Raw genomic sequence first — 20,362 nt, forward strand, 5'->3', positions numbered from 1 at the left:
CAAATTGCCACAACACACCTCAGTAAACCTTCTGCAAGCATGAGTGGACATTGTGCTTTTTGTCCAAAGACAGATGACCTCAAAACCCAGAAACAATGAGAAGATTGTAAGCAATTTGCTTGTGTGAACCATAGTACATCACTGCTGCTTTGTGAGGAATGCAATATTTAGTAAAAACAGTTAGAAAATGTTTTTGGAAGTAACTGTTAGTTTGAAAACTGTGAATTGTAGACTTTTCTACAAATTCGGCTAATTGTTCATTCATGTTTTAAAGCTCTAAAAAAAGTTTAAATTTTGTTCATAGTTCTATTTAAATAATATTTTGGGCTCAAATCATCATAAATACTCTTTCAAAAAATCTTGATGTTTAATAAATAGTTTTGGTACCTTTATACTGTTGCCACTGGTTCCATTTTGTTCATGCAAGTGGGGTAACAAGTTACCCCATGAGACCAACAACGGTTACAGTTTCATGAGAATGGATGAGGGTTAAACACATACACAACAAGGTGGTTAGTGTTTGTTTGAAACACAAAAAACAGAAACCTATGTTCTATGTTAAGCTTGTGTTTAAAAATAAGTTCAGTTCTTAACTGAACTTTAGCATTCTGAATAAGGACTGCATTATGTGCTATTCTACAGTGGGTTACAGCCTTTATTACTGGTAATAAATACTTAATTTACTGGAATACTTAATTTGCTGCCACGCAAAATGTGTTTAGAGGTTTGAGTTCATTGTTTTTATAACATATCTAAAAACATTATGCACCCTGAACCCTTCTCCAAATAAACACAAGATTTGCCAGCACAAGATTAATTAAAAGTATAATTAAAAAATGGGAAAGGAAGAAAATACTAGCTTGACTTTGAGGAAAGCTGTCTGTATTCTTTAACAGCTGTATCAAGACAAATGGAGATTGACATGATATTAGCAAAATAAAGTTTCATTCAAAAGGATTTCTCTAGACATTTATATCTTCGTTGCAGAAACTGAGCATTTGATTTTGTTCAACACTTCTCAAGTCACAGCAACAGAAAGATCTTTCAGTAGGATGTGGTAATAACAGTCATGAGGTGTATGAGGCAGCCACCTTGAGTTCTGAAGAAATTCTCACATTTACACTGCACTACTGGACGTGGGGCTGCCCATCACTAATACTAAACAGGTGCACAGGTTAAATGTTGAATGATTATTTAAGCTTATTCACACTTACTAAATATCAGGCTCAGAACCTCATCAGTAGAGGCTCTGAGATTTTTATTAGGGATGTGCTCATAGAGATTTTTGGGGCCCATAACGATAACCAATTTCTAAGGAGGCATATCGGCCAATTCCTCAGCAGCTTGAAGAGCAGTGTCCAGCTGGTAAGTTTGTTGTAGTGGAAGGGGAGGAAGAAGGGAAGAAGGGGTGGGGGGACAGATCGAGACCCCTGAGGTGAGAGAGGGAGTGAAGCTGGGGCAGGCACTGCCCAGATGGGGTGGGGCACAGAATAAGACAGAGCTGCAAGCACCTTATCAGGGGGTGCAGGAAGGTGGAGGGCAGGTCCTGCCAGCTGTAGCCTGCCTTTGCAGATGCAGGGGGAACACCCTGCCATTTCCTCCCAGGGTGCACGCAGTGGTGGGAGCTGCCTCTCCTCCCTGCACCCCCCAGAAGAGTTGCAGCTCTATCCTGTGCCCATCCCACCCCAGCTGGGCAGCATCTTCCCCAGCCCCACTCCCTCCCTCACCGCAGGGGTCTTGAGTGTTCGAGCAAAAGGTACCTTTGAGATGTGATTAGATTGTGATTGTAGGACAATTTGGGGGGCTAAAAAGGGACCTGAACTGTGCTCTGTGTGTGTGAGTTGGGTGTGTGAGGAACCAGTGCCGTAGCAAGGGCGGGGGGCAAGTGGGGTGACTTCCCCAGGCCTTGAAGTGAAGGGGCACCAACAGGTGCCGTCCAGCCAGTGCAGGGTGCAGAATGGAGCCACAAGCATCTCGTTTTGGGGGGCATGGGGATGGGGGGTTCCCACTGCTGTGTGCACTCCCAGGCAAGCATGGGGGGGCTTGTGACCCCCAGATCTGTTCAGGGGGTGAGGGCAGGAAGTGCATGTGTATTCCTGGTAGAGCGAGACTCCCTGGTGATCCCTCTGGGAGAGCAGCTGTAGACCAGGACCGGCGCTGGTGGACCAACACTCTTGTAGTAACATATCACCCATTCCTTGGATTGAAGGAGAGATAATGCCCTGAAGAGGGGAAAATCTCCTGGGTAAGTGGGGAATCTGTGCAGTTCTCGTGGTAAGCTTGCAACAGCCAGGCTCTCTGTGTCTGTGCTAGTGTAACTTGCAACATTGCAGCCCTCAGACTGAGGGTCGGGGCTTCTGTCTGTTCTGTTCTGTTCCCTCTCTCACTGTTTTTTTACTTAGCATTGTAAATAATCTTGTAATGATTGTAAATAGTGTTGTTGTCTGTTATTATTAATACAGTCTTGTGGTTTCCAGTTTAATTAAAGAGTCTGCTCATTTGTTTTTCCCATGGGGTAGTGCTGGGCTGCAAGCAAGCACCCTGCTTGGAGTTGCCCGCCACCTTAAAAATCCTTCCCCTGGGCTGGGTTCTGAGAGGAGTAATGCCCTCTTTTGCTTAATTAAGAACCTGGTATTAAACAGTATATATAGGTTGTTTTTTTTCATAACAGCTAGCAGAAAGAAATATAGGAACCATAGGCTTTTTATATTATGTAAAATATTGGACTTTTAGTAGTATACTCATTTCAATCTTTCAGTTATCTTTTACAGAAGAATATCTTCTCAACCCTACGATGGGATCTGAATCAACAATGGCCTCCTGGGACAGAAAAAAAGGATAAAAACACTGTTAAAATTATATATAGAAAATATTTAATGTTACTCCATATGCCCAGGAAAACTAAATACAAACACTTGTGTGGCAAGGTTTAAGTATGATTTTTTATTCTCTGGCCATTTACATACATTGTTGATTGGCTTTTTGGGGAATCTATACTATGCATATAACTTCCTGCTCCCCAAGGCTGTATCTGTTTAACAGATCAGAAATCTTTTCTGATCTAATATGATCAGGAGAATGTCCAGCTTGCAGGGCTGGTGTGGCATCGACACCACATGCAGTACACGCCCCAGACTGGCCCTGCATGTCCCATGCAGTATGTGTGCCAGCTCCAGTCCCTGCATCATGTGCAGCCTGTACCAGACAGGCTCTGTGCACAGCAGGCAGTATGCAGGGCTGAGGCCAGTGCATGCTGCATGCAGCATGCTGGTCTGAAACCCAAAAGCCATGCTGTGGATTGGATGATAGGTTTCCACAGGCCAGATTCTAGTTTGTGAGCTGTATATTTGACACCCAAGACTTAGGTTGAAACATTGCCCTACTAAACAGTCTTAGTCAAAATATGAAACATTTTTTTTATATATTAAATATTGCAATCCATGCAGATGTAATAATGATAAACTAAATACAGCTTGACACTACCTATGTGTAGAGACTACACAAACCAGATCTATAAAACAAATTCAAGAAAACATGCCTGGCACCGAATGAACACATCAAAATATTGTATGTTTGTAACTTCCTCAACAGCAGAAGGTTAAAAAAACACAGTGGAAAAAGCTATCACTTGCTAGTAAAAGTGACTTGCAGGCATGGAATGATTTTGCTGAAGCTGATGTGTTTGACATTTTGATGATGGGAGTTTCAATTAAAGAAGAATGATTAATGACAAATCTAACTTGGAAAAAAAGTTAAAGACACTGCAGTTTTCTTCAGAGAAATTCAGCATTAATTAATGATGATTAGCATAATTCATTAAAACAGAAAACTGCAAAGGGGGAGGAAGAAACTTGCTTTAAACAGCTTATTTTAATGTACATTAAATATATGGCACGGCTTGGGTACATATTTTGCATCGATCTATAAATGACTAGTGCGGATATAATTATTATTTTTCTTTTCATAATTACCTGGGCATTTTAATTCATCTGTATAATCTCCACAGTCATTAGATCCATCACATATCCATTCTGGTAGTATACAAAGTGAAGTAGAATTACAACTAATAAATCCTGTAGATTTTACTCCAAGTTTATAGAAATGAGTACAGTCTGTATTATCTGGAAATAGACAATGAATTAATATATGATAGTATATATCCAGTATAATTTAATATGCTCTGAAATATTGGGCCCTAGACCTGGTTTTATTTCATATAGACCATGCCATTTTTTGGAGTGTCCTAGTATACAGTTAACATAAACAACAAGGGTTAATTACAGATCTAATTTGAATAACATTTCAGCATGATGTTAAGAACAGAGAAGAACAAATATGACAGAAAGATGATTTTCTTACTGCAATTCTTTTCATCTGAAGCATCTGCACAATCAATGATCTGGTTGCACTGTGCTGATTTTCCAATGCAAATTCCATCTGCACAACGGAATTCTGTTGAAGCACATGTTGAATCTACAATGTACAGTTATAAATAGATAAACAGATGCACTTTTTATTGCACTGGATGTTTATAACTAAGTCATATGTTTTAAGTGGCCACATATTTAAATAAAAGATCAAATCACTATCATGAACAAGACCTTTAAAAAGGTATTGCCAAAAGATATTTTTTGAATTTCTTACAGACTTCTCATAAGAAATGAGTGTCCATTAAGTTTAACTCAGAAAAAAAGGAGATGGGCTAAATCGTATATAAAATGCATTTCATGTATCAAAATGACTGTTTCTGTCAAAATACATATTTGATTACAAATGATCCCTCATGAAGTAGTATAGAATTTAAATTGACTATGGTAAGCCAGTCTTTCTTTTCAAATATCCCAAGTCATTCTCTCTGACAACTCAATTCTGTCTGGTCCAACAAGCCATAAAAGCATCTGTCAGAGAAACTATTTTACATATAAAAGGTTTGTAATATATTAAAGACAAATCCTTCTATTTTTCTGTGGATTTTGTTTTTAAGTAGGGTTGAACACAAACTTGGAAGGTACCATTAATACAGGGCAGGACCAAATGACCAGTAAGAAAAAATCAATGAAAAACATAAATGTGATGAAACATCATAGTACAAAAAGCAAACTGATAATCTGAAGGACTAATGGCAAGAATTTATAGTTGGAAGCTTGAAATGACAGAGGAGGAGAAAGATCTGGGGTTATGAACTGAACAGGATGACTCTGAGCCCAATTATGTTATTTGGAGGAAAAACTAATACTTTTCTGATGAGAGGACAGAGCTGAGCAATCCTTGACTGGTGGCCTCCATCATTAAGCTTCCCTCCTAAGAAAGTGGTATGGATCCAGTAGTTCTTCTCCTCACCCCTCCCCACTTTAAATCTCTTATCGACACCAATTCTGATTAGCTGTTTTTACTTGAGAAGCACAGAATGGGTAACAAAAGCCAATCAGACAGATTTCTCCTTGAGGCCACAGACAAGCCTTAAACCCAGTGTTGTATATGTAACAGAGCACAGGGTGCTTTGTTACTCACGTGGGCATGAGCAGCAGCAAGGCAGCCTGCAGCTGGCTGTAATCCCAATTAGGCAGGGCTGACTGATTGAGGAACAAGGTTCAGCTGTTCCTTATAAGGGCTGGGCCCTGAACAACAAGGCAATAGTCTGCTGCCATCAGCCAGAGAGACACCACTGGCTGAGCTGCTGCTCAGAACACCTCAGAGGTAAGGGAGGAATTGTGGGGATGGCTGGAGGCTCCTTGTCCTGAGGATGACAGAAAGCTGCACCTTGATGGGGAAGGATGGCCTGGTGGGATTGTCTGTGGTGGGGCAGGTCTCCAGAAATCCCAGGTTAGTTACCTCCCCAGTGAAAGGTTAGTATGGGGTGCCTTATAACCCCAGCTCCCACATCCCTGGTGGGAATTGAGATCATTCAGGGGGAGCTGAGACTGACAGCAGTTCTGAGGCAGAGCTCAGGTCTGGTGGTCAGACCTGGAGCAATGCCCAGGCTCACCATGAGCACTGAGGCTGCAATAGGGAGCTGAGTGTGGCCCCAGGGGGGTGGGACCCTGAGCCTTGGGAAACGATTAGCAAAGCTCCTGGGCAAAGGGATAAGGGGATAGCTCAGGGAAGGCACAGGACAGGGCTTGGAGGCCTGATCCCAGAGTGTGGGCTTGGATGCACAGGGTGGGACTTGGAGCCCAGAGGTTGAACTGAACACAGTGTGAGGGTGCTGGGACCATGAGCTCCAGTGGGGAGTGAGTCCTGTGTGAGACCCAGGAGCTCAGGTCCCAGCGTGAGCCACTGGAGAAACATCTGCAAGGCATGGGACATGATAGGTAGGGTGGAGTTGTGTGTAATGCCCTTGTCACCAGGGCAAGTAAATGGGCAGCCTCCCTCCTGAATAACATTGCAATCAGTAACATCAAGGCATGGTAGATGAGGTAGGTGGGTGGTTTGCCCAGAAGCAAGTGGGTGGGCCTACATTTAGACTGGCTCTGGGACTCCCACTTGTTACGGTATAGGACAATCATAGAATTAGCAAATCTGAAAGCAATATTATTTGAAAAAGAACATGTAGTCTAGTTTATGCCTTTTCACAAATTAATTCTGTTTATGAAATTACTTTAGAGACAGAACTCTCTGGAATAATTATCTCTCTTCTGCTGTCTAACACTTCGTGGTTGATTGATTTATAATTCTTCTGATGGGAGGTTTCATTCCATTGGTAGTATCTACCTCTAGACCCTTGAAAGTGCATGTGTGTATACATAAAGGGCAATAACTACTGATGAAATGAAGAATTATCTAACTGTCTGATATGACCAATGCTGCAATTCAATTTAAAAAAAATGGCAATGGCCTAAATTTTTATATAAAAGATATTTAGAAAATGTTTATATAAAAGATATACACAACTTGGCAAAGTCAAAGAAATAAAACAGGCACGGCTAAAACCTAAGTAGGAATGCAGAACCCATATGCTGAAAGGACAGAAGGTAGAGTTTTTTTGTTTTATTTTGATTTAATTTCATTGGAGTACATAGTCCCAAATCATCTCTCCAACATGCAACCCAAGTAACTTAGCTGAGCTCTGAGGGGAAGGAGAGAAGAAACCCTCCTAGAGAACAAAACAGCAGTTACTGTGGGCTTTATTTTACTCTCTCTGGATGGAGGCAAGGAGAGAAAACAGAGTAACAGTGGACCTTTTCAGATTACTATTATATATATAAAAAAAAAAGTTAAAATTCTGACCAAGCTCTATTCTACTGTTAAGGGAGTAAGCACTCTGTATCGGATCCCCAAATTCTCTCTCCCCCCCCCCCCCCCCCCCCCCTCCTCCAGCACACTACTAGCAGGGCTAGAAATAGAGCACTGGAACTTGAAAGACCTAGGTTGTAGGGCTGTGTGAAGCTTTGGTCCCTGATTTGATTTGACAGAGATTCAGCCCAATTTGGTGGCCAAATCTCTGAATCGAATCAGAGGACCCTTTAATCTCTCTGAATCGAATCATAGCCCTCTGAATCGATTCGGAGACATTCAGAAAGATTTGCCAATTTGGACATAGACACAGCTTTAAATGTTTTTTCTACATACCTCTAGATACCAGGTGGCTCGTGAGTGCTGCGATGGTGGGGCTTATGGCCCCCATCATGGTTACAGAACACATTGGTTCGGTTGAAGAAAAGCTCTTTATTTTTATCCATTAGTAGGTAGAGACATATTTTAAGGGGACAGACTTCTAAGAATTTTAGGGAAGTCTACACTGATATCACCTCTAAGTGTTGTCTTCAGCCTGACCCATGTCTCCCCATACACTGCAGTCCATACCACAAGTGTCCACATTGTGCTTTCTGATCCTCAAGTGAAGCCCTTCTAAGAAACCATGTGCAAATTACCTGTGAACACTAATTATAGTCAATAAAGACAGCAAATGGTTATAGAAACGCCAGCAGTTAGGAACAGGAAGATGTAAGCTGGTTGTTGGAGAACTTTCTGTCCTAGCTTTCATGTAAATATTTACACATTTATACAAGATAATGCAAATTGAAGACTTAAAAGTTTTACTTGGATAATGTTGGTGATAACGAGTATTATAATTGTGTTATAATCTTTGTGAACTATAACTAAAAGCTTGTATTTCTTGCCAGCTAGCTTATATTAGGTAATTATGTAAACAGATATTAATATTTTAATATTGTATTTTTAAAATATTTTTCTGATCATTTTTACAAAGGATCCAAAGCCAATGTTTCTGGGAAGAGCAAAATCTAAACATAGAGACTAGGGAAATTACACAAACTGGTATAACTGATTGGAAACAGGTTCAAATCTGTTACACAACAGAAGTTCAGTGTACATAAACTGCATTCAAAATGGCCCAAACTCATTTAAGATAAACCTGGATCGATGTAGTATCAGACTTAACTGATTTAGGCTAAATCAGTTTATCTTCTGTCCCTGATCCCCTCCAGATTCAAGTTAACTTGCACTCCCCCAGCATCCCAGGCTGCTTTGCACCTCCTGCACAAACCCCCAACTCACAGGGTGGAAGGACTAGCTTTGGCCCAAGCTGTCTGCTCTAGTCAAGCAAGAAGGCATGCTCTAGTGTCCCCCAGCTTCTGGCTTGGGCCACTACAGGCATGTAACTGCATTTCTGGAATTAAAAATGAATGTTTGCTCACTTACTTATTGGTTCAATCTATGCACTTAGACTAACCTGCAAAGACTGAATCGATTCAGCCTCAGGCTTTTTTACTATCTCTACATAGCTAAATAGTGCAGTCAATAATATCATTTGTTCTTAACTAGCAAAGCTGTGCAGCTACAATAAAGAGGACATGATATACCTTCTCACAGGCCATATATAGATCATAAATTTGCTGTGTAGTAATTAGTAAAACATACCACAGTGCTTGATGCATACTTCATTTCCAACCCAAAACAGCATGGCTGGGTCCCTATGACACTGGGCAAGGATGAATTGGCACTGTTACTAAAAAGTACCTCCCACCTGCCCATTTAATTTATTAAAATTTGTTTATCTGTCCATACTGCTAGACTATACCTGCTTAATTATCAAGGAGTTTAGTAAGTTTATATTAGGGGTGTGCAAAGCTTTGGTTGACGATTTGATTTGGAGAAGATTTGGCCCGATTTGGAGGCTGAGTCACTGAATCAATTTGGAGCCTCCAAATTAAGTTAGGAAAAGATTTGGAGATTTGGAAGGCAGTCTTTCAGGGGAACAGAAATTAAAAAGAGAGAGGGGGAGCAGGGGGGAAAGACTGACATCTGTAGCTGGCCAGTAACTGTGATCTTTCCCTGAGTCCCCTTCCAATCACAGTGCTCTGGGAGAGGGATGTAGAAATAGCATATAAGCCTCTGTCTGTAGCCTTTCTGTCCCTTTTGTGAGCTGTTCCTGTCTCAGGAAAAGAGGGGCGGGCAGCTGGCCCAGAAACAGGTGGGTGGGCAGAGAACTATCCGGCACTGGGAAGGCCCGCTGTTACAGGCGACCTTCCCTGCTGTTTTCATCCAAATCTGCCTTAACACACACATGTGACATGAGTTTTGCTTTCAGCAGTTTGAGGTGCAGCTTCCCAGAAACCACTGCACCTATGTCCTTGAAACTTGGCAAGCTTCATGCCCTCAGATGGGGCTACCATCCCTGCTGTTTTCATCTAAATCTCCAAAAAATAACAAAATTATAGGTATTTCAGTGATTTCCCCATTATAGTCTATGGGCAAATCACCAAATCTCTCTGATTCAGCGCCCAATCTTCCGAAGCTGATTCAGCCAAATCAATTCAGGACAGTGATCCGAATCTCTGAATTGAATTACTGTCCTCTGAATCAGCCAAATCCGAATGGAATACTTCCCTATCCACACAGTCCTAGTCCTATGACTGAAAATGGACATAAAAAAATATAATTACTATGAATAATTAGGGGAGAAGATTCAGGAGAAAAGGATCTTGGCAGCCAGTCACCTATAATTCATAGGAATCAGCTAGCACTTTAATATTTCTTCTGATCTCCTATTTTTCCTAGTGCACACTCATACTTGTTATTGGAACAAAAGATTTAAAAGGTACCAATCCAAACAAAATTTACGTAACTTCTAGACAATCCCATATATACATTTATATGCATATATCAAATATTTACAAAGTAATATGCTGAAATATAGTAAAAATATTTTGCATTTACCTTTACAATTGACTTCATCAGAATTGTCACCGCAGTCATTTGTACCATCACATAGTTTATTATTTGAAATACAACGAAGATTAGAACATGGCTTGAAACCTCTTCGACAGCCTCTGTTTTCTAGCAAATTAAATATAAATAGACATTGTATATAGAAAATTCAATCTCACACACACACACACACACACACACACAATAAATAGGCACTTAAATTTAACAAAGATGGAAACATCCAAGAAATAAGTTCTTCAAAAATGTTTATTTCAAGCTATAAAAAACGCATGCAACCACTCATTTATTGTCCAACAAAAAGATATTGATTGACAAACTCATAAATCAGTCAAATGCATACTATTCAATGAAGTGGTTGTGAAAGCAAGTCTATCTAACAACTCGGCCACCAAAGCTTGGGAAAGCCAAAACAATAACATATACAATGCTGTTGCAACAGCATTTGGCAAAAGATGAAAGAAAAAATGCAGACTGGTTTGAAGAGCATTCTGAAACCCTTCTACCACTGGTTGAGAACAAAAGGACAGTGCTAAACTAACTATTAACAAATCTCCCAACACCATAATCCTGGAAAGTATGAAAAAGGCTCAGAGATATTCAGGAGGAAGATAAAAAGTGTCCCCAAAATTTTCAGCTGAAACTCTATGATCATAAGAAGAAAGCAGCTGATAGGTGATAGCAATGGAATGTACAAAGGCATAAAATGAGCACAGAAAGACTTAAAGGAAATGTGACTGCTGATAAACAAAACCAACTTCAGCACTATGGAATTCTATACTCCTGTGGACTGAAATCAAACATGAAGAACTCAAATGATTACACATTTTGAAGTTATGATGGACAATGAGTCTACATTTGAAGATGTGCAGAAAACCATTAAATAGATTCCTGGGAACAAGGCATCTAGCAACAGTTGCTTGCCTGCTGCAATCTACAAATTTGCCAACACCAAATTACTTAAGAAGCTTCATGAAGTTATACTGCTCTATTGGAAAGAGGAAATGGTACCTCCAGATTTCAAAGATGCTCAGTTTGTACAACTATTCAAAAATAAAGAGGATAGAAGTAACTGTGACAACTATGGAGGTATGTTTCTGTTGAGCACTGTTTGGAAAAAATATTGTTTGAATCATGCTCCCTAGGTTACAATATCTAGGTGATACAATTTATCCTGAAGTCAATACGCTTTTCGCTTAGGACGTTCCACCATTGATGCAATCTGTTTGGTCAAGTAACTGCAAGAGATGTGGAGAGAAAAACAAATACCACTGTACACAGCCTTCATTGATTTGCCAAAGGCCTTTGATACATTCAAACAGACAGGCCCTTTTTACTGTTCTGAAGAAACTGGGCTGTCCACCCAAACAGCTGAACATCATTTGCTCATTACATCAAGATATTAAAGCAACAGTGATCCATGAAAACACAGAATCAACTGCCTTTGACATCAACAATGGGATGAAATAGGGGTGTGTCCTAACCCCCATGCTTTTTAACATCTACTTTTCATTACTTCTTCATTCATTCAAAGGAAGAAATAATAGCATTTGTCTTTGAACCAGACTAGATGGAGGCTTGTTTATCATCACAAGTTTGGGAGTAAAAACCAAGGTGCAAGAACTGGTTCTGAGAGATTTCCTGTTTGTGGATGATGAGGCCTTAGTTATCCACAGTGAATCTTCCCTACAAAATCTTTTGAGCAGATTTTCTGAGTCATGCAAGAGCTTCAGGATGACGATTCATCTCAAGAAGACTGCGATCATCAGGGATCCTGGTTTTCTCCAATTAAAAAAAAAAATCAACAATTTTTGGATTATAAAAGTAACCCCAAATCCACATTTTTTCCATGATTAAAATGAAACACCACTATATATAAAGCTACATATTAGTGGTGTTTCATTTTAATCATGGAAACGTGGATTTGAGGTACTTTTTTTTTTTTTTAATTCAAAAACTGGGGTCAGGGATAATATGTACCCAGGGGTGGAAGAACCAATACCTGATATCACTCTGGAGGATAAATCTCTTAGTATCGTTGACAGTTTTTTCTGCTTGGATTCTACAGTGATCAGAAATCTTGAGTTTCAGACTGAACTAACAGAATTGGAAAACCAGCTAAGCATTTTGGGCTATTACAGAAACATGCATGGAATAACAGCAAACAGCAAACTGTCAGCTTTTGAGGGGAATATGTGAATCTACAAGACTTGTGTGCTGTCATCTCTGCTTCATGGTTCAGAAATCTGGATACATATACTAAGCACATCAAAAGGCCAAACAGCCTTCACATGAGATGTCTGCATAAAATCCTGAAAATAAAGTGGGAAGACAAAATACCAACCACAGAGGTACTGGAGCATGCAGGACTGACACACTTAGAAACCACTATCAAGAAGAGGAGGTTGTGATGGAGCAGCCATGTCAAAAGAATGGGAGGAGACCATATTCCCAAAGATATTTTGTACAGAGAGATTTGAGACAGCTCTAAAAAATGGGTTCACCCTCTTTGACAGTACCACGAGGTGTGCAGAAATAATATGAAGTCATTAGATATCAGTGTAGAAAGTTGGGAGAAGTGCATAGAATCCCATCAAATTTGCAAGGAACATCTGGCACTGGGTGCAGTTCAGCACGAAGTGACTATAATCCAGAGGATAGAAGCAATGCAAAAAAGAAGCAGCATGCGATAAACTTGGACTCCAACTCAGACAATCTATGGTTCTGTGAAACTTGTAACAAGCTGTATCGCTCTCAAATTGGGCTTATTGGACACAAATGGATTAATCAGGCATCTGACTAGACCTCTTATGTGTGGACCATGATCCAGAGGATCAACAGTTGTCTGCTAAACCAGTCAACTATTCTAAAACTTTTACCTACTAATTAAAGAAATCCTAAAGCTTAATTTGTTCAATACCTTTTGATGTTAAAAGTATTATTTTAATAGATCTGTTTAAAAACACTATTGTAAGTCTTATGTATTGCTCATATAGAAACTGAAAACATAAGAACCTAAGACTTACCATACTTGGTCAGACCACAACTCTATCCAGTCCAGTATTCTGTATGTCACCATGGCACAGGGCATGCTAAGGGGAAGAATACCTAGGAAAGGCCTACCCAAACTGATCTCCTGTCATTATTCCCTTAATGCTTCCAACATTTAAAGTAATAAAGTTCAGCCAGGGTGCTGTAGCATCATGGAGTGCGACCAGATTCTTTGACGGGTGCATCAAATTTTCATGGGGTGTCATGCAGACTATCTTATGCTTGTTTTACTAATATGGCACACATGGTCTTGTTGAAAAGCTAATATTATCCTGTGATCATTTATGTTGCTTTTATTTTTGTATGGATTACATTATGCTGTCTGCATACGTCTTCATGATTTTGGACATGGTTTAGTTAAAGAAACTGAAGATAGTTAAAGGAAAAGGAGTAGGAAAAATTACTAAATATTTCTAGCCATTGAAAAATATCCTTAGGACAAGAACAATTGCTACTCCCAAACAGAAAGAGCTACTGTTGGGATGGGCACCCAAGCTTTTGTGCATGAGGAGATAAGTGAGCTGTAAGGAGGTAAGTGCAGGCTCAAGCTTGTCCTTGTTGACCAACTCCCCACCCCACCACTTGAACGCTCTGTAAGGAGGTTAGCATTGTAATATATACATTTCTTTTGGAAATTGGGTGCCATTCAGTTCATGGAGAGACTGAGGGACCTGGACCTCTTCAGGCTCCACAAGAGAAGGCTGAGAGGTGATCTTGTGGCCACCTACAAAGTCATTAGGGGGATGGAGCAAGGGATCAAAGATGCTCTGTTCACCAGGACGCCTCTTGGGGTAACAAGGAACAATAGTCACAAACTGACAGAAAGCAGATTTAGGCTAGATATCAGGAAAAACTTCTTCATGATAAGGGTGGCCAACATTTAGAATGGGCTTCCAAGGGAGGTGTGCTCTCCCCTACATTGGGGGTCTTTATGAAAAGGCTATATAGGCATCTGGCTGGGGTCATCTTACCCCAGCGCTCTTTCCTGTCTAGGCAGGGGGTCAGACTGAGGTCCCTTCTGAACTTAGCATCTATGAATCTATAAAATATATGGAGGTGTCTTTAAGGGGGGCCTAGAATCCGAAAAGGTTGAGAACCACTGATTTAGAGACTTTAAAAGTCCTAATGTGGAGGTTGCAGTCCTACCATCACTCTACAATTATTATGAATCTAATACACATATATAGTAGAACCTGACCTCATTATCTGTGCCCAAATAACTGCATACCTGTACCCAAGTACATAACTGCCATTTTGGGGGATAAGCAGCTTTGTATGAACATGCCTGAGTCCACAAACTGTGCCTGAGCAAAAAACAGGAGAGGTGAAACACGAGAGGACCCTCTTCTTCCCAAAAGCTTAGTGCTTAAGCCACTCACCCAGGCTCTGGTGCTACAAAAGAGATTTCAACTTTGTCTACCCAAAACAGATTTCTTGTCCACATTACAGCCTGAATGCAATGAAAAAACTGCACTTATATAGCACAAATGGCAGGTTTGTGGCTGAGTAACTGCCATTTAGGAGCATAAAGTGAAGCAGGATTCTGCCTATATCAGAACACCAAAACTGAGAGAACAGCTAAGCTGACTAATAGCAAGATCTACTGAATAGATTTGTATGAGTTTGCAAATACAATATCAATATTAATCCAGTGGCATAGGTAAACATAGGCAGAAGCAGACATGCTATGGAAGAATTTCTTTTTATGGATTCTCAAAGGAAGTGGGTAATGATTATGGGAGAAATTTTAATTCTTAAGGGGAAGAATTGTACAAAACTGCAAGTACCGCCTGCAGATACTTGGGGTGCCATAGAAAAAAGTAATGTAGCTGTTTTTGTAAGAAAAGAAAAAAGAAAATTAAGGTTTGGATGAACTTTGGGTTGGGGAACCACATAAAAATACCAAGAGGTAGGCAAGAGCCACAGGCTCCTTAATATCAAACGGTTTTACTTTAATGAATAACAAAATGATATCTGGTGAAATGGCTCAGGAATGATGGGGAGAATGCAGGCAAAGTAATGGGTGGGTGATTTGGGCAAGACCATTCAGGAGAGACTAGAATGTATAAAACTTATTTTCCTTTGGATATACTGGGACCCCATGTAAGCCAATTCATATATAAAAAAATAATATGCAAGGTAGTGATTTTAATATGAGCACTTTAATAAATACCTTGAAGTATAGGTTTGTTGCTGCTTTAGTTGTATATTTTACTGAAATTGTAATTTAATTTGTAACTTAGTGAAAAAAAAGATAGGATTAAGTAGTGAAATCACATAAAAATGAAGACATGCTAAATAACTGCATTAAAAAGGTAAAGCTCTTATATCTGAGGACACTTACCACAATAAAATAGTTTTTCATCAGACTTGTCTTTACAGTGAGCAATGCCATCACAAGTCAGCTGGTAGTCAATGCATTCGCCATTTCCGCATTCAAACTCAGAGTAAAGATTGCATGTGGAGTTTTTAACTGAAGCAACACATACAAGATCAGGATAAAAAACATTAAATATTAAAGGGTTTAACAGTTTGCACTAAGCAATAAAACTAAGCAACTTTTATTCCAATCTAAAAATATTTGGATGTTCTAAAGAGGGTTATTGATCTCTCAGACTGGCCTTGCTGCTTGAACATACTACAGATGCTAGCACAGTACTAAGCTGTAAAGTCAGTCTGTCAGTATATGATACAGTGCAGAGGAAAATTCTGGGCTCACCAACTAATAAAAAACTTCCAGATCGAGGGGGGGAAAAGAAAGTTGAACTAGGTTTCTCTGTCAAATTAAAGGCATGTTTAGTGTTGGATTTCTAGTGATTCCAGTATCTTTAGCTTATTTGTCCTCCCTTGTCTTGATCCACCCCACTGAAATATCACAATATGCATGTTAATTTTTCAATAGAAGTATGCAGGTATTTTTCCCCCCAATGGAGTTTTCTGAGTAACTTCAGATCTCTTAAATTTAGCACAAGAAAAATTAGAGAGAAACACTTTCCAGCAGGTGCTCCAACTAATATCCTCCAAATATATTATAGCGGTATGCAGCTGTTCAATTTGTATATAAACATTTTTCCATGGTCAATGAACTACTATTGATGTTGAAATGAAGCACTGTTCTGAAAACCCAATGAAGCAAATTTGATATTTATAACAACACATCTGTGTCCATTGCAAACCATCTGCAAAAAAAATTATTTTTTTTGTTTTCTATCAGTTTACCTGAGGCAACAATTGAATATATAAATGATATATTATTAAATATGGGAGATAGTATAAGAAAGCATATTTTGGGCTGAAGTTAGGAGAGGTACCCTGTAATGCTACTCTGTTTTCTGAATGTAATTTCATCATTACCCCCCCACTGCTTCATTCAAAAATGAGTAGATGTCTATAAAATGCAGCCACTCAGATTTGAAAGCATATTTTTCTAGCTGGTTCTAAGGCCCCCTCTACATGTTACACTTAAGGCATGATTAACCAGGTAATCACACCTTAAGCTGTGACCCAGCTACAAATTCAACCAATTAATGATGTGACAAAACAAAGAATAAACCACAAAGTTATTCCACAAAAAATGTGTAACAATTTTGTAGCTTGTCCTAATCACACCATTAATTGAATGCATGGCCAACTACTCCCCTGTGTCTGGGAGCCTCAGCAACTGAGGGGCTCTCAGCCATAGGGGTGCACCACCCATTGCCAGCCCCACACCTGACAAGGCTCGCAGTTGTGGCAGTGTTGTCAACTACGGGGCTTACAGATAGGAAAACGCTGCAACTGCAGTGAGCCCCACTCCTCGCAAAGGATCACAGTGGTGGCAGCGTTTTCCCTGCTGCCACCACTGCTGTCAGCCCCTCAGACAATGAGGCTCGTAGTGGGGCCAGCGTTCCTGGTACTGCCCCAGTTGTGAGCTCCACAGCGCACATCAGCAGCAGAGCTTGCAGCTGCGGGAGCTGGTGCAAGGGGAGCCAAGGATCATGATCCCGGGCTCCCCTACACAAACAATGAGGCGACATAGGATCTACTGTAGGATACCCACTATAATACCTCCTGCCATGCACATGTGGTATGGCAGGAGGCATGGTTGTGTGGATCACACATTACATCCCAAATGAGCTTTTACCCACATGTACAGAGGGCCCAAACATACAGAAAAATGTGAAAAAAGAGACATGGACTATAGATTCCAGTCTAGGCAGGATCTAGATGGTTAAGGAGGGTAGTATCAAACAAAGAAGAAAAACGTTGTAATGAAAATAATCTCCATGTACTTTTGAGGCTGAGGTTTAACAGTTTGAAAATTCTCTAAAGGTGTGTATCTTGCATTATTTTCATTCCTTTATATTTCTCTCTATTGTTTAACAACTTAAATAACATGGAAAGAAGGAATTTAGGATTCCCTGACAAAAAGCTATTTCAGTTCCATGTCCTATCTCAAGCACAGATCACAATCAGATTCTTCAGAAGGTGCAGAAGACACAATAGGCATCTTTGTCTTGCAAAATAATAGAATTGCACTGAGCGAGACATTGAACATTTGTGAATATGGCTGTAGAGCCCAATTCATGAAAGACAGTCTCTTCTGCACTTCCCACATGTGAAGTTCGTATCTAATGGTTCTGAATGTGGAATAGGCTTCTTCCTGCCGTATCTTCTTTCCTCTGTGTGTCGGGTTCGTCTTTCCTCAAAAGCCTTCGTTCCATGCTTAATAGACTGTTTACAAGAACTTTAATCCTCATTAGTTTTCCCAGTCATTTAGCTCAATGTTCATTGTCTTCATAGCTCTCTTGCAAACATCTTTGAAACAGAGATATGGATATCCATGTGGTCTTCTTGCTGTAAAGAGTTCTCCATACAAGAGATCCTTCAGTATATGGCCATTGTCCATTCTCCGCACATGACCAAGCCATTGAGGGTGGATGATCAGAAGAGAATGCTCAGAATGTTGGCATGTTCCAAGAACTCATTGTAGACAACTTTGTCCCACCAAGAAATTCCTAGCATGTGGTAATGGCAATGCAAATGAAAGCTGTTGAGATGTTTTTTCTTGAGTAAAGTATGTGGTCCTGGATTCCCTGCCATGCAAAAGAGTGTTGATGATGAAAGCATGACGTATTTTGACCTTGGATCTAACTCATTTACTCAGTATACTCATGATACCTTATGCTTTGCAAATACAGGCAAGTCCTCGACTTACAACATTTCGAGTTACAACATTTATAAATTGACACTGTTTCAACTTTATGACATCAGTTTCGACTTTATAACACTTGATCCGATGCAACGCTATGCCAGAGAACAAGTTCGCTGCAGCGCTCATCTCCCTGGAGAACATCTGTCCAAACCTCCTTGCACACATTCTTTAAGAAAGAATACAAGATGCCAGAAACACCTGCAGCCAAGACTCCTGAGAAGACTCCAGCCAAGAACCCTTCAAAAAGTCCAACCAAGAGCCTTTCAAAAAGTCCAGCAAAGTCAACTCAAAGAAGTTCTTCCAAATCAATATGATTGCTATTTACAATATAAATACATTAATGTAGCTATATTACTCATCTATAATTGATCGAGTACAAAATTCTGGGGTATTTTTAGTGAAAATAAGGTATCAGGCCTTAGTTCAGGAACCAACCCTCCATTGATAACATTGTTTCTAATGAGAAAATTGGTTCCGAGTTACGTTTCAACTTGAGACGCAGTTTTCAGGAAACAATTGTCATAAATTGGAGGACTGCCTGTACAAGCATTCAGTTCATCCTCAAGTGACAGGTTGTTGGTAACAATGTAAACATACATTTACTTACAGCATTGCCTACTGTGATTGCTGATGAGGAAGCAATGGTCTGGCCCATAAGATTGGCATTCTTTATGCTGACTGGAAGACCAAACTCTTAGCAGACATGAGTGAAGTGACTGATGAGGCTCTGAAGGTTGCTTCTCTGTGTGGGCTTATCAGTGCAGCAGCATCAGCAAACAGCAGTTGATGAATCAAAATTTTCTGTACTTTAGTCCTTACTTTAATGCATGTGAAGTTGAATACTTTTTCATCTGAGGATACATGTAGATAAATCCCTTTTACGACAACCCCAAAGGAGTACATCAGAAAAAGAGGGGGAGCCATCCCAAGCAGGGTCAGGGCAAGGACACAGTCCTTCTCGACTCTGCTTCAATACTCAAAGGCCTGATGAACACAAGATAAAAGGGCCACCTTTGTTTCCTACATTTTCTGGGATTTCTTGGGGAAGAAGATCATAACTATGGTGGACCCACTAGCTTTGAAGCTACAATATAGGCCAGTCAGTCTCACCTCCATCCTTGGCAGTCTTTGAAAAAATTATCAAGGCTCACATTTGCGAGAGCCCGGCAGGACAAATTATGCTGAGGGGAAACTAGCACGGGTTCGTAGCAGGTAGATCATGCCTGACTAATCTAGTCTCTTTCTATGACCAGGTTACAAAACACCTGGACGCAGGAGTAGGGGTTGACGTCATTTACTTAGACTTCAGGAAGGCCTTCGATACGGTATCCCACTCCATACTGGTGAACAAGTTAAGAGGCTGTGACTTGGATGACTACACAGTCTGGTGGGTGGCGAATTGGCTAAAGGCTCATACCCAGAGAGTCGTAGTGGATGGGTCGGTATCGACCTGGAAGGGTGTGGGCAGTGGGGTCCCGCAGGGCTCGGTCCTTGGACCGATACTCTTCAATGTCTCCATCAGCGACTTGGATGAGGGAGTGAAGTGTACTCTGTCCAAGTTTACAGATGACACAAAACTGTGGGGAGAAGTGGACACACTGTAGGGCAGGGAACAACTACAAGCAGACTTGGACAGGTTGGACATATGGGCGGAAAACAACAGAATGCAATTCAACAAGGAGAAATGCAAAGTGCTGCACCTAGGGAGGAAAAATGTCCAGCACACCTACTGCCTAGGAAATGACCTGGCACGGAAGCGGAAAGGGATCTTGGAGTCCTAGTGGACTCCAAAATGAACATGAGTCATCAGTGCGACGAAGTCATCAGAAAAGCTAATGGCAGTTTATCCTGCATTCGAAGATGCATGACGAACAGAACCAAGGAGGTGATACTTCCCCTCTATCGGGCGCTGGTCAGACCGCAGTTGGA

The 20,362-nt window shown here is 40.5% G+C and overlaps 1 protein-coding gene across 1 annotated transcript in view; it reads right to left on the reverse strand.

Moving 5' to 3' along the window:
- Positions 1-20,362, reverse strand: part of LRP1B (LDL receptor related protein 1B) — a 1,375,759-nt gene that overhangs the window by 316,528 nt on the left and 1,038,869 nt on the right. Inside the window, exons 46-49 of the mRNA XM_006028602.1 lie at positions 15,584-15,712; positions 10,180-10,299; positions 4,360-4,473; positions 3,972-4,121 (exon numbers count right to left, since the gene is read on the reverse strand). Coding sequence (XP_006028664.1) covers positions 3,972-4,121; positions 4,360-4,473; positions 10,180-10,299; positions 15,584-15,712 — 513 coding nt within the window. The remainder of the gene's footprint in view (positions 1-3,971; positions 4,122-4,359; positions 4,474-10,179; positions 10,300-15,583; positions 15,713-20,362) is intronic.

Source organism: Alligator sinensis, unplaced genomic scaffold, assembly GCF_000455745.1.
Source record: "Alligator sinensis unplaced genomic scaffold, ASM45574v1 scaffold533_1, whole genome shotgun sequence".
NCBI classification, from domain to species: Eukaryota; Metazoa; Chordata; order Crocodylia; family Alligatoridae; genus Alligator; species Alligator sinensis.